Source organism: Stomoxys calcitrans, chromosome 3 (assembly GCF_963082655.1).
Source record: "Stomoxys calcitrans chromosome 3, idStoCalc2.1, whole genome shotgun sequence".
Classification (NCBI taxonomy): domain Eukaryota; kingdom Metazoa; phylum Arthropoda; class Insecta; order Diptera; family Muscidae; genus Stomoxys; species Stomoxys calcitrans.
Genome location: NC_081554.1, coordinates 114,424,638 through 114,437,811, shown reverse-complemented (window position 1 = coordinate 114,437,811; position 13,174 = coordinate 114,424,638). Strand labels below are relative to the sequence as shown.

Genomic DNA, 13,174 nt, shown 5'->3' with positions numbered 1-13,174 from the left:
TGGCGATAACCTCAAATAATTTGGCATGACCGACCGTGTCGAATGCCTATGATAGGTCCAGTACCGCGAGGACCGTCCTATCACAACATGCTAAGCTGTTGTTATGCTTTGCAGTCTTCGAAATCCATGTTGATGCTCGGCGAATGGAAATTCTCCTACGAGGCTCGGGAGGAGTAATGCCTCAAGCGTCTTTGCTACTGGTGAGAGAAGGGAGATCGGTCCGTACGACTCCCCCAAACTCGGGTCCTTTCCAGGCTTCAGTAGCGGGATCACTCTGTCATCTTTCTTCTTCGGCAAGGGCTGCTGCCTCATTGTACAACACACTGCTCAACAACAACAAAATAAGAATGTTCAAAGACAGGTTAAGTACAGTTGTAAGGTACTCAACTCCAGGTAGATCCAGATTCTTCAGCATCAGTATACAGATTCCGTCGGGACCCAACGCTTTTGATAATTTTGAGTCACGGATGACATTTGTAACTTCACCCACGGTAAATTGTGATGGCTGTCCATCGGCTCGGAGACCACGGACTCTCTGTCACTCTCGAGATGCGCAATAAATTGACGGTTGAACGACATGGCGCATCTTGTGGGGTCAGCCACAGTTTACATCAGATTCGTGCTCTACTCCGAAAGACCTTTCATTTGAGCCTCATATTTCCATGGTTGGTAAATGTGTCCGTTATAAAGGGTGTTTTGGGCGTGGAGCGGTCCCTAATCGCTTGACCCCACACATTCATTTTCTACTCTCAAATACCTTTCATTTGAGCCCCATATTGTCATTATTGGTCCTTTGGAGGCGGGCGGTCCCCTCAGGTACCTCATCCCTAATTAAGATACCAAATTTTTGGTTTTAGGTTACTATAAGAGTGCAAACAAAATTTCACTTGAAACGCACCACCCATGCCCCATTTCAAGCGTTTTTGAAAATAAAGGTTAGGGGGAGGATCCTCCCCCCTTCAGATATCGAAAAACTATTTACGCTATTTTCACCACGTGTATTTTATACATCATCTGTGAAAATTTCAAGGAAATCGCTTCAACCGTTTTTGAGTCTATACGGAACATACATACAAACAAACACAAATTAATTTTATATACTTCAGAAGATTTGTACTCCATTTCAAAATTCCTCCGAATCGCACAAAACCAATATCGGGATATTCTTCCGCTTTGGCCATTGGTTAGCCAGCCACGCCCAGCTCACTTATATTAAGAGATACAATTTTAGCAGTAGGTTTTTCGAGTTTGAAGCGCAGCTCTGAAGGTTACATTCTATAAAACTGTCTCCACTTCTATCATCTAAACTGAAAAACATATATCTAACTACATATGTTAAAGCAACAAGCCCAAATGGCAAATCAGTTGCAATATATAAGTAGAATTTTTATGTTCAATTTGATATGTTGCCAATAAAGATTCTAAAGATGAAGTATATTTTATATTTGCAGCCAGTCTTGGATAGTGCAATACATCCACATTCGTATTATTAAATATCTCGCATGAGTATCAATAGCGAATTTTAATTTTAAAAGAGACATTAATAGGTGAGTCTAGCATTACATCAAAACAATTACAATGCCAACAGTTATATTCAAAATCATGTTTATTTTTTATCTATTTTAGTATAGTTTATTTATTGTAAATTTTTATAAGGTAGTGGAATTTGTTCTTATTTTTAATTAAACAAAAAAATAACCGGTTACATGAAAATTTACTTAATAAGGAATATGTCAAAACTATCAGAATAGTGCTTGACTCCTAAGGACCTTTCCTATTTCCATTGTTGGTAAGTATGGACCTTTTTGGGGGTGTTTTAATGATGGAGGGCCCCCAATCACTTGACTCCGCCCATTTGGATATCAGATTCGTTTTCTACACTTACTACTCTACTCTTACCTTTCATTTGAGCCCTATATTGTCATTATTAGTTTATATATACCTTTGGAGGCCGGCGGCCCCTCATGAACCCCACTCCTAATTTAGATACAAAATTGTTGGTTTTAGGTTACTATAAGAGTGAAAACAAAATTTCCCTTGAAACGCACCATCCATCCCCGAAATCTGGCGTTTTTGGAAATTAGTATAAGAAAAAATTGTTTCTGATGTTCTCGCCAGGATTCGAACCTATGCGTTCAGCGTCATAGGCGGACACGCTAACCTATGCGCTACGGTGGCCTCCACTCACTAATATTAAGAGATACAATTGAAGCAGTAGATTTTTCGAGTTTGAAACGCACGCACGTTTCGTGTTTCGTGTTTCACTGTCAAACATCATGAGTATCAATAGCGAATTTTAATTTTAAAAGAGCCATTAAATGTTGAGTCTAGCACTACATTAAAACAATTACAATGCCAACAATTATATTCATATTATATCATGTTTATTTTTTATCTATTTTAGCATAGTTTATTTATATGTTGATTTTTATAAGGTAGTGGAATTTGTTCTTATTTTTAATTAAACAAAAAAATAGCCGATAACATGAAAATTTACTTAATGAGGAATATCCAATAGTTGTTGGCAAAGAAGTATATATGATTGTGGAAAATTACAATACCAACATATTATGTGAATTGTGAAAACTATTAGAATGCACACACAGCACTACAGCCAGCTTAGGAAAAGATTAAAAATCGACAACAAAATGACGTTTTTGTAAACGGATCAACACAAGTGCAATGAGAAGGATCGTGGCGGATTTCAATTTGTACCAATAAATTAATAAACAATAAAGACATTTGAAAGGTAGTGGACTTCGTTAGCAATACAAATGTTTAGTATTAGAGTTTACTTGGAAGGTGACGATAACGAATTGTTGATGGACTTGTTGAGAAGCTCTTCCTCCTCCTTGTCCAGGCCAAGAGCCATAGTTAGGAGCCTCACAACGCATTTTGTTTCCTGAACTTCACCTTTCTCGTTCGATGCAGTGATATCTTGTTCCAATTTAAGTTTCTCCTCGGCTACCATCAACATACCTTCCTCGATGGTGCCTTCCGATATTAAACGATAAATGCTAACCTGCCTCGTTTGACCCATGCGGTGGCAACGATCCTCGGCTTGCTTATCGTTGTAGGGATTAAAGTCGATGTCATGGATTACACATGTGTCGGCAGCCGTTAGATTGATACCAACACCACCTGCTTTTGTAGACAAAAGGAATATAAATATGTCCGAATCTGTGTTAAAGTCATTGATCATATCTTGCCGCTCCTCCACGGCTGTGGAGCCGTCAAGGCGGAAGTAGCCATGTTTGCGTATATCCAAATATCGTTCAACGATGTCGAGCATCATTGTAAACTGGCTGAATATGAGTACGCGATGACCCTCCTGCTTCAATTTGGGCAAGAGAGTATCTAAATACTTAAATTTACCAGACTCACATATAAGTCTATCAGGTATTGTGACATCAAAGAGTTCCTACAACACAATGACAGGGAGAAATTAGTAAAATGAATCATTGTCAAATTTCTGTTCTAGCCAATTAATATACACTACGACTTACGTGTTTATTACACAACTGCCATACTTGGAAATCGGACATTACTGCCATTTCTTCAAAAATATACTGCGGATTTGTTTTCTTATATGTCGCAACAGTAGCCAAGCGTTTAGAGAATTCCCTCAGTTTGTCGTCACTGAAATAATAGCGGCCCAATAAAGGATGATTGGCAAGTTTCCGCATTTCCATCATGATTGAAACTCCAGCACGGTCACCGGTGCAAATTTCCCCACGATTATTTGAATAGTACTCCACCAAATCGTTGTAATACCGCTTTTGAGTTTCTGTCATACAAATTTTATTCTGCAACAGAAGCGATGTATAATAAAATATTCTATGTAATTTGTATGTAATATCCACTTACAATGTACGTGTGTTTTTTTGGCAAATGGTTTAATACATCTTTCTTTAAGCGACGCAGAACAAAAGGTTTCATTATACGTTTGGCTCTTTCCACCTGTGTCTCCTGAAATTGGGACATTTCCTCATTGCCATTTTCGACTTTATTTTTCTGAAAAAAAGAAAATCAGTCAAAAATTTTCAGTAGAAATTTACCTTCGTGACACAATGGCAGATAAATGTGTAGTAAATAAATTTAGCAACCAATCTTTCATATAATCTTTCAATACAAATCAACTTCAAGTTAAATTGAATTTAAATTTGTATTATTAAAACAAAATCAAGGGGCTTGGACAGAATAATTAGAACAAGTAAAAGCGTGGTAGTTCGGCCGTGCCGAATCTTATATACCCTCCACCATTTGTCGGGTTCTTTGCCCAGTATCTCTTTTTAGACTAATAGAGGATAATGGGTAAGAATTGCTATGCTATAGGAGCTATATCAAGTTATGGTCCGATTCGGACCAGCTTATTAGGTTATGGACCGATTGGAACCAGATTCAGCACAGTTGTTGGAAGTCATAACCAAACAAGTCACAAGTTGACCGATATGGCCCGTTTACAGACCCAAACGGCATTCACTTATTAGAAGTATTTGTGCAAAATTTCAAGCGCATAGCTTTACTTCTCCGAAAGTTAGCGTGCTTTCAACAGACAGGACGTTATATCGAATTAAAATGTCATGACGATCAAGAATATATATAATTTATGGGGTCTTAGGGTTGGTATTCAATTCTGCTTTCGGAATAGTCGCTGAAATTATTAATTGTTCCGCGAGCGGAATTTAACAGCAATCAAATGTTTTTGTATCCATACCACAACAAGCTTTTTATCTGTACTTATTGTTTCTCCATTTAATTCATTTTTCGCAAATAAATAAAGAAAACCGACCGGGCAAAGTCATGGGAACCCACCACCATGGATTCTGCTACAAATTTATATAAATACCAAACTTCTGTCAAACCAGCAAAAATTAAAGCTTTAAGGAACCGAACAAGGAAGATCGAGAGGCCGGTTTACACGGGAGCTATATCAGGTTATCGACTTATTTGAGCCGTAGCAGAACACCGCATGCAAAATTTCAGCCAAATCGGACAAAAATTGTGTCTGTGCAAAATGTCAAGCGGCTAGCTTTACGCGTTCTACCGCTATCGTGATTTCGATAGACGGACGGACATGGCTGGACCGACTCAGAACGTCGAGACGATCAAGAATATATATACATTATAGTGTCTTAGACGAATATTTCGAGGTGTTACAAACGGATTGACTATATACATACCCCTATCCTATGATGGTGGGTATAAAAATGATGCCGCCAATGGCTTCAAGTATTTACACTTTGATTTTTGTTGTCACTTTCCTCACTATAAAAAGAGTACTATTTTTCCGCCTATTTTAGCCTGATATAGCTGTCATATAAAGCAATATCGGTTTATATGACAGCTATATCAAGTTATGGACCGATTTGAGCACAGTTGTTGGAAGGGATACTAAAACACAAAATCTCAGCTAAATCTGACAAGATTCGTGCATTCGACAGACGGACGGACAGAAGGACGGATATGCCTAGATCGACTTAAAATGTCATGACGATCAAGAATATACATACTTTATGATGTCTTAGATGCATATTTCGAGGTGTTACAAACGGAATGACGGAATTAGTATACCCCCCATCCTATGGTGGAGGGTATACAAGAGGATGGCGTTTGATATCTATATATCTTATAAAATGTTAGCATAAGTCTAAAGTCTACAAAATTAAAAAAAATAGCAACCAAGAAATCGTTCAACGTCTTGGTTTACGTGGTCGAAAAGTCGACGAGAGTAACTGTACCACACTACTCTATTAACAACCAAGCGTACTTCCGCCATAACACAATCTGTCCTGCCGGAGTAAACCTCAATACAATATAATATATTCGGCATGGCCAGGGCATGCACCAATCGTTCTTTAACAGTTCGTGGTAAAATCAGATCAGTATTATACAACTGCCGAAGAGCAACAGTTGTATGTTTTACAACATTATCTACATGTAGATCAAAGGGCAGTCGATCATCCAAAGTAACGCACAGGCAATGTATACTGTGTATAAAACTTATTGCCAAACCATTGTAACTGAGATTCGATGGTTGAACTTCACATCTCGAGAACATCAGAGCCGTTGTCTTATCAGCATTTACAGAAAATCTATTCTGTGCCATCCATGAACTTGATGACTGCAACGCAAAGTCAATTTTTTATTGAAGGATGTTGGTAAAATGATTAGAACCCGTTAACAACAGTTGTACATCATCAGCATATTCGAAAGGCACCCACAAGTAGCCTATATTATCAAATAAATGAGGCAATGAGGCACATCACTCCTAAGCAGGCATTAATAAATTGCATTCTGTCTTCCAAATGTGAATACACCAATCTACAAACACTTATGCTGAATCCATAGTCTTGATACTTTCGACACAAGAATAAAATAGTCAACTCTACCAAACACCTTTTGCAGATCAAGGGATATTGGAACATATTTTTCATTATTTCTCCTCTAGGTTCCTGCGCACAGTATCAGTCAAACCCAATAGTGTCATAGAAGTACTTCTGCCATTTCGGAATCCACATTGGCAATCGCTCTGCAAATATCTACTTTCGATACAAGAAGCAAGTTGTTGTTTCAGCACACGCTCCAAAACTTTAGAGATAACGGGAGGTAGTGCAATTGGCCTGAAATCTGCCGAAGAGTTTGTACTAGATTTCTTCTTAATGGGATTGATTTTGACCGTTTTCACCAAGTTTTAGGGAAAGTGGAAGTTGTTATAACCGTATTAATAGATGCATCAAAAAATTAGATGCACGACGATAAACAATCTGTAAAAATTTCAAAGGTAAACCATCGCTTCCGGTGACGTTTGAGTTCACTGCTATGAAAGTTCAGAAGCTGTTATACTACAGAACGAAAAACCATAATTATTCCCATAGTTATCTTAAATATTTCCAACCTCACCTGAAACACATAGTTGACTATTTACGAATGAAGAGTCCATCTTATTTAATGTAGCCTTTAGAACTACTCTTGCCAAGACCATTGCTTTTCAAAATGTTCCAAAATTTCTTTGGATTCTCGCAATTATCAAGTAGCGAGAAGTGAACTTCCCTTTTCACTTTCCTTTTTACCCTTTGATAGCGATTTCAAAGCCTACAATAAGTCTTCCAATTCTCTGTACTTCTCGGACAATGCAACCAGTTTTCACAGTCATTCTTATTCATACGGATTTTCTTCTAAAATGCAGAATGGAAAATATTTAAAGCATTCAATAGAACATTTAACTGCTCGTCAACGTTTGAGGTGGAAAAACTCTGGAAACCCCAGTTGAGGGAACTTTCTCATGAATAGCATCATCATTGTAATTTGTATAATCTTAAATTCGTAAAATAAATGCAATATCCAAGAAAGATAGAAATAAGGGCATGTCTCGATATGCTGGGACAAATCACCTGAACTGAGCGCCCAACTCTGTCAGGAGAAGTCGTCAAAAAAATCAATCAAAGATGTTGATTGGTGAAAAGCGTCAAATTGCGTTGGACAATTGTTGTGGGTGAATGAAATCCCAGAAACAATAGAAACAGCATTAGATATATCAAAAAGGCTTTTATTAAAATCTGCCATATTAATAATGTCGCTATAGCGAACAAGGAGATCGAAATTTTCGTTCTCAAATAACTCAAAATCGCCATGGGACAAACAAACCACCGCAACTAAAATCTTTCCAGACGCAACTTTGACAAGTAAGCACTCAACAACTCCAAAATTACTGCCAGAATATACCACGCTGTACGTCAATTTCTTCGACACAAGCAATCCGACCCCGCCACCTCTTCTATCAGGACGATCATTTCTGCAGAAGGAAAAACCAGCAACATTCACTGACTCTGAGGGGGTGCACGGTTTCAACCATGTCTCAGATATCCCTATGATATCTAAAAGCTATCCTCAACGATATTTTTAGTTCCATTAACTTTGAAGAAGAACTTAATGCGTAAAATTTGCGAATTAAGATGCAAAATGTTCAAATTTGAACTGACAGTAGATAATTTTGATGGAAGAAACCGATTATACTATATGTACGATTATACGATGTACTACAATGTTATCGTTGTTCATAGCGATCGTTAAAAAGATAATAAGAATAATTAAAATATTATAGGGAGAAAAATTAAATTGCTAATCATAATAAGACCAACCAGCAAAAATTAATAAAAAGAAATAAAATAGGTATTGTATATCATGCAAAAACTGCTATACGACTACTCAGTATTAAATATATATTATTATAACATCTAAAGGTCGTATTCACAAAACTCAATGAAGCCCTAAAATGGGTTTCTTTGACAGTTCTATAAAAGAAATCTGTCAAACAACTCTGCTTCAAATACACATTAAGTTTTGTGAACACCGATGTAAATGTTTAACAAGAGTTATTGGAGGCAGTATCTTCTTCTGCTTCGGCATTACACAAAACCAATCCCATCCCATGGCAGCCGGTTGTACGTACCGGATTGACCCGTTGGACTTCTTCATCGGCAAGGGCTGCGACCTCAGTGTTCAACACACTGCTACAACAACAACAAATTCAATAGATCAGCCCATTGATCAGTATCAAGCACATTTCATTTGCCGTTAGTACGTTCTACTATAACCTTAGGAATGTCAGCATGTATTAATTTATAGGACTTAATAACTCTCCGCCTTTTTCATTTCCGGCACAGAAAGAAGAGATGAGACGCAGCTTGTTGTAAGTTATCGTTGAGATAAACTTTGGAGGACACAACGTCCAAAACATTGTACAGAACTATGCTATTGATATATATGTATGTATATCTCTAAATAAAAAAATATGGCGCAACAAAAAAGCAGCAGCAATATTCACCGTTGTAGGAACCTACATATAAATGTATGCAAAGATGAGTGCATCAAAACAATCACTTATATCTGGAGATGACACATCTACGTGGATACAAATAGCAGGCAAAAGAAGAACAGCAGCTGGAAAACTGCAAACAACTGAAAAACAGCAAATTCAGGTAGGTATAATCGAAGCAATTTGAGTGTCTATCACCCATTCCTTTTCCATTTCAAAATAAATAATTCCTTAATATAATATTGCATATTAGAAAATAATAAATAAAAACAATTGAGAGCCACCTTGATGCAGAGGTTATCATGCCCGCCTATGGTGCCCACACGCCCGGGTTCAAATCATGCCGGCGAGAACAACTTAAAACATTTTTCAGCCATGGTTAGCCAAATGCCGCCAACATTTGCGAGTTCAACTTCTCAACAAAGAGCTGCCACTTTTCAGTGACAGACCATTGGACTCACAAAAAAAGGAGGTCTCCTTATCACTCATCTTAAATTTGAATCGCGCAGCACTCAATTAATAATGTAAGAACTTAGTTTCCTTCTGCTTTGTTCCTTAAGGGATGTTCCGGAAAAACTAAACCATGTTAAATAATGCATTTAATATCGTTTAGTATCTCCCAAACATCCCTTTAGGAATAAAACAGAGGGAAAATAAATAATGCATCCCGGCGTGGAATGACTATGAGCATCACTCAAGCTGAAACTTTGAGCTCCAAACTGTGTGCTGTTCTGTGTTAACTCGAGAAGGTTAGCTAGAAGTTACCGGGCGGGACCACAGGTTGCGGATAGTGGCGGAGAGTCTCAGTGAGAGGTCGGGTGGCACCGGCTCGTGCTTAAATACTGAGTGCCTATGATGCTCGATACGACAAGGTGAGATATTGGCGCCTTTTAAAAACCAATGGTCGCCATGGAGATCGGTTGTATAGACCGGAACGAGATTTCTCACCTATAAAAGCTTGACGAGTATCGCCACCTCCACTTGTAAATGTGACTACAACAACAACAAATAACGTATAATTACATGTTCTTTAAGGTTTATCAGACTTCACATTTATAGTGGTGCACGTTAAAACCTAAGATGTATATTAAAGTGGCCTAAAAAATCAAACGTTTTTTGAAACGCAAACTTTTTATTTTTTCCTTTTGATTCAAATAGGCCCAGCAATCCTTGGCAAGATCCTTGGATAGACCTATCTTTAGATGGTAAAACATATTGTTAAAAAATGGTTCCCTTATTACGAAATGTTGAAACTTCAATAATGTTTATACGACATGAAATACGGATCAATTAAAATCACTATGTATTTGTTTCGCCAGTGAGATCTTATGCAAAGCGCTTCATAGTAAGCGCGCATTTAAAAAATATAAGTTTTTCTTACCTTAGCGAACAAACTTTTGATGTCCTCCACATTTTTTCCGAAAAAGCTAGGCATGACAAAGCAAAGCAGCGACATCAGCTCAAGTAGATTATTTTGAAGCGGTGTGCCTGTGAGTAAAATACGCATTTCAGCATTTATATTAATCAAATTGGCATATCGTTGCGTTGTCATATTTTTTAACATGTGAGCCTCGTCAAAAATTACATAGTGCAATTTACTAACGCGGAACATTTTGCGTTCTTCAGGAGTACTAGCGACAATATGATAGCTTTAAAAAAAAGTGACAATGAAGAGGTATTGAAACAATTGAAACGATTATATCGCGAACAGAAAAAGTATAATAACTTACGTAGTTAGGAGTACGTCGAAACCAGTGAATCCTTCCTTAGCGAATCGTATTCGCATACGCCTTCTTTCTTCTTGGGAACCATGGTACTTTTCCACAATTAAACTTGGGCACCACCTGGCGATTTCAGCAGCCCAATTGTCTAACGTGGAAGAGGGCACAACAATCAAATGAGCTGCCTTTGATAGTTTATTTTCCTTAAGATACGCCAAAAATGCTATAACCTGTATTGTCTTTCCCAGACCCATTTCATCCGCCAAAATCCCGTTCATTTGTTGTTTATTCATCACCGTAAGCCAATTGAGCCCGATTAATTGATAGTCAGCCAGCTTGAATTTGTCGTTTAGTATTTTCGGCTGTTCCACAATGCCTGCACCGGCCTCAATTGCAGCTTCCAACCTCTGCACTAGTTTGTTGCATTTCGCTAAAATAGTCGCAACATTATTTTGCTTGTTTATCAATTCCTGTGCATTATTTAACAACTCAGCGGACAATGCTTTGTTCGAGACCAGCTTTTGGCGAAGATCAGTCCAATCCTTGAAAGGCCTCATGTCGACTATTATACTGGCTTTCTTCTCGGACAGTGACTTCACAGTCTGTAATTCTATCAACGAGGCGGTATTCATAAACTCAAATACTTTTTTACGTTGGCCCGTCATTTCTTTAGAGCCCTCTGTATCACTGTCCTCACTATCGTACACTTGATCCTTAGCATAAGCCTCATCACCAGAATCGTCTGCTTCTGATTCGGAATGATTGGATTTCTTTTGTTTAGTCGCATGTTTAGTGCTTCCATTTGTTGTGGAAACCTGCTTATTTGAAGCTGGCTTTGTATCATTTGCCATAGCATTTGGGACAATTTTGTTAGAAGCAATCAATTTGGGAGCACATTTCTCTCTAAGATATGCCACTGCGTCTGAAACGCTCCAGCTGCATCTTACCAATGCATCTTGTATGTCCTAGCATTAGCATTATATGTATATTTATTTTAATTTCATCATTAAAAGCTAAAATATCATTCTTACCATTGTATCATATTCCGTGGACATTTTAGCGGCTGCCAAAAAACGCTCCTCTCTCTCCTTTACACTCAGCTCGATTTTGGTTTTCTTGGGAGAATTGCCCATATCAGTGCTATCGCTATCGCTGTCGGCCATTACTTGTATACGTTTCTTCCCAGGAACACGTTCTAATCATAGCCAATTTAGATATACAATTACACAATTAAGTCTTCACAATCGCGATTTCTTACCTGTTTTCTTTTGTCCAGTTCCTGCTGCTTTATTTATCCGAAACTGCCGCAAATCACTTATGCTGCTCGATTTGGCAGCTGGCTTTACTACGGCTGCTTCGGATTCTGACATTTTCTCACTCAAGTCAAAAACAGCAAAGTGGACAGTTTAATTTATAAAAACTTGTAAGCATTTACCAGGTATTGAAATTTAATTGAGATTTCTTGCTTTTCTAGACCTAGACACAACTTGGGATCTAAAGCCGAAGCCGACTTTTGACTAATCGATTAATCGACTTTTTGTGTAAGAAAGTCGAAAAGTCGAAGTTGACTTTTAGTCGATAAAAAAAATCGCACATTAGACTGAAGAAAAACAAGGCAGCAGAAACTTTTGGGTTGTCAGCTGAAATATTTAATATCTTGTTTACACTAGATTTGCAACGAGATTTCGAAAATCTCGTGTTTTCCAACGAGGTCCCCTTACATTTTCAGTTTGAGCAAATCTACTTATTTGAGGAAATTTGCAGCAAAATTTAAATGCAACACTCCGTTTGTTTTGTATACCGGTTATTATCGGTAATTTTAGGCAACACTTTTTAGCAACATCTGACAATATCTTATTGAATTTATAAAATTTTATAGTTAGATTTAATAAAATCGCTTCACCAATTTATTGCTGTTCAAAAAAAATCGAAGCTAAGCATAAAAAAATGCTATTCACAATAAAAACGCTGTCAAAAACATCGTTTGAATTGTTGTGTAAACGAGTTTTGGAGTTTATCTCAAATCAAGAGGATTCGGGCTTTAGTTTTAACGTAGTTTAAGATAGGAGGCAAAATGCTAGCTGTGTTTTATTTTAGTGCTATATAGTGCAGTGCAATGAAATTTGTTTGAAAATGACTTCTTTCCAGGACAACGAAGTTCTGGATAAATTACCAGTGCAGACCTACACAGAGAGAATTTTCCTACATAAATGTAATGATCGGATTTCATAACCTTTTGTTCATAAATATCATGAAAAGTTCTATTATATTAATGAAAAAATCATATATATTATGAAAATTCTTAATGAATAAAAATGTATGAATATGACCGTTTATGAAAAAAGTTCTTATATTTATAAAACTTTGTTTCGTACATGTAAAGAAAATGTTCATAATATTAATATTTTTTTTTTTCATAAATATAAATATTATGTTATTGGAATATGTCCACGTAGGTATACAAATGTCCACGTAGGTATACAAACACGGTGGTCTCACTCGAACAGCTGTTAACAGCCGGCCAGGTTTGACGGTATTAAGATGTCAGATTTCCATTTGCATTCTCTTTGTTGTCATCTTCTTTCTCGCATATTCTCTGCCCATGTACGCACACGAATGCACACAAATTATTTTG

The 13,174-nt window shown here is 37.3% G+C and overlaps 1 protein-coding gene across 1 annotated transcript; it reads right to left on the bottom strand.

The window, feature by feature from the left end:
* Nucleotides 1-2,548: 2,548 nt before the first annotated feature.
* Nucleotides 2,549-12,068, bottom strand: LOC106081157 (SWI/SNF-related matrix-associated actin-dependent regulator of chromatin subfamily A containing DEAD/H box 1 homolog). The gene is made up of 7 exons (XM_013242938.2): nt 11,798-12,068; nt 11,571-11,734; nt 10,549-11,504; nt 10,200-10,467; nt 3,868-4,014; nt 3,507-3,806; nt 2,549-3,421 (listed from the first exon to the last, which is right to left on the bottom strand). Exons 1-7 carry the CDS (start codon nt 11,907-11,909, stop codon nt 2,792-2,794), a joined length of 2,577 nt encoding a protein of 858 aa, XP_013098392.1. The 5' UTR covers nt 11,910-12,068; the 3' UTR covers nt 2,549-2,791.
* Between the last annotated feature and the right edge of the window lie 1,106 nt (nt 12,069-13,174).

What these genes read in the sequence shown, in the direction of transcription:
- LOC106081157 (XM_013242938.2), bottom strand. Translation starts at nt 11,909, where the DNA reads ATGTCAGAATCCGAAGCAGCCGTAGTAAAGCCAGCTGCCAAATCGAGC. An exon ending in TCAAAAGTTTGTTCGCTAAG is followed by an intron (nt 4,015 to 10,199) that starts GTAAGAAAAACT and finishes TCTTTTTTTCAG; the next exon opens with AAAAATAAAGTCGAAAATGG. An exon ending in GGCAGTTGTGTAATAAACAC is followed by an intron (nt 3,422 to 3,506) that starts GTAAGTCGTAGT and finishes ATTGTGTTGTAG; the next exon opens with GAACTCTTTGATGTCACAAT.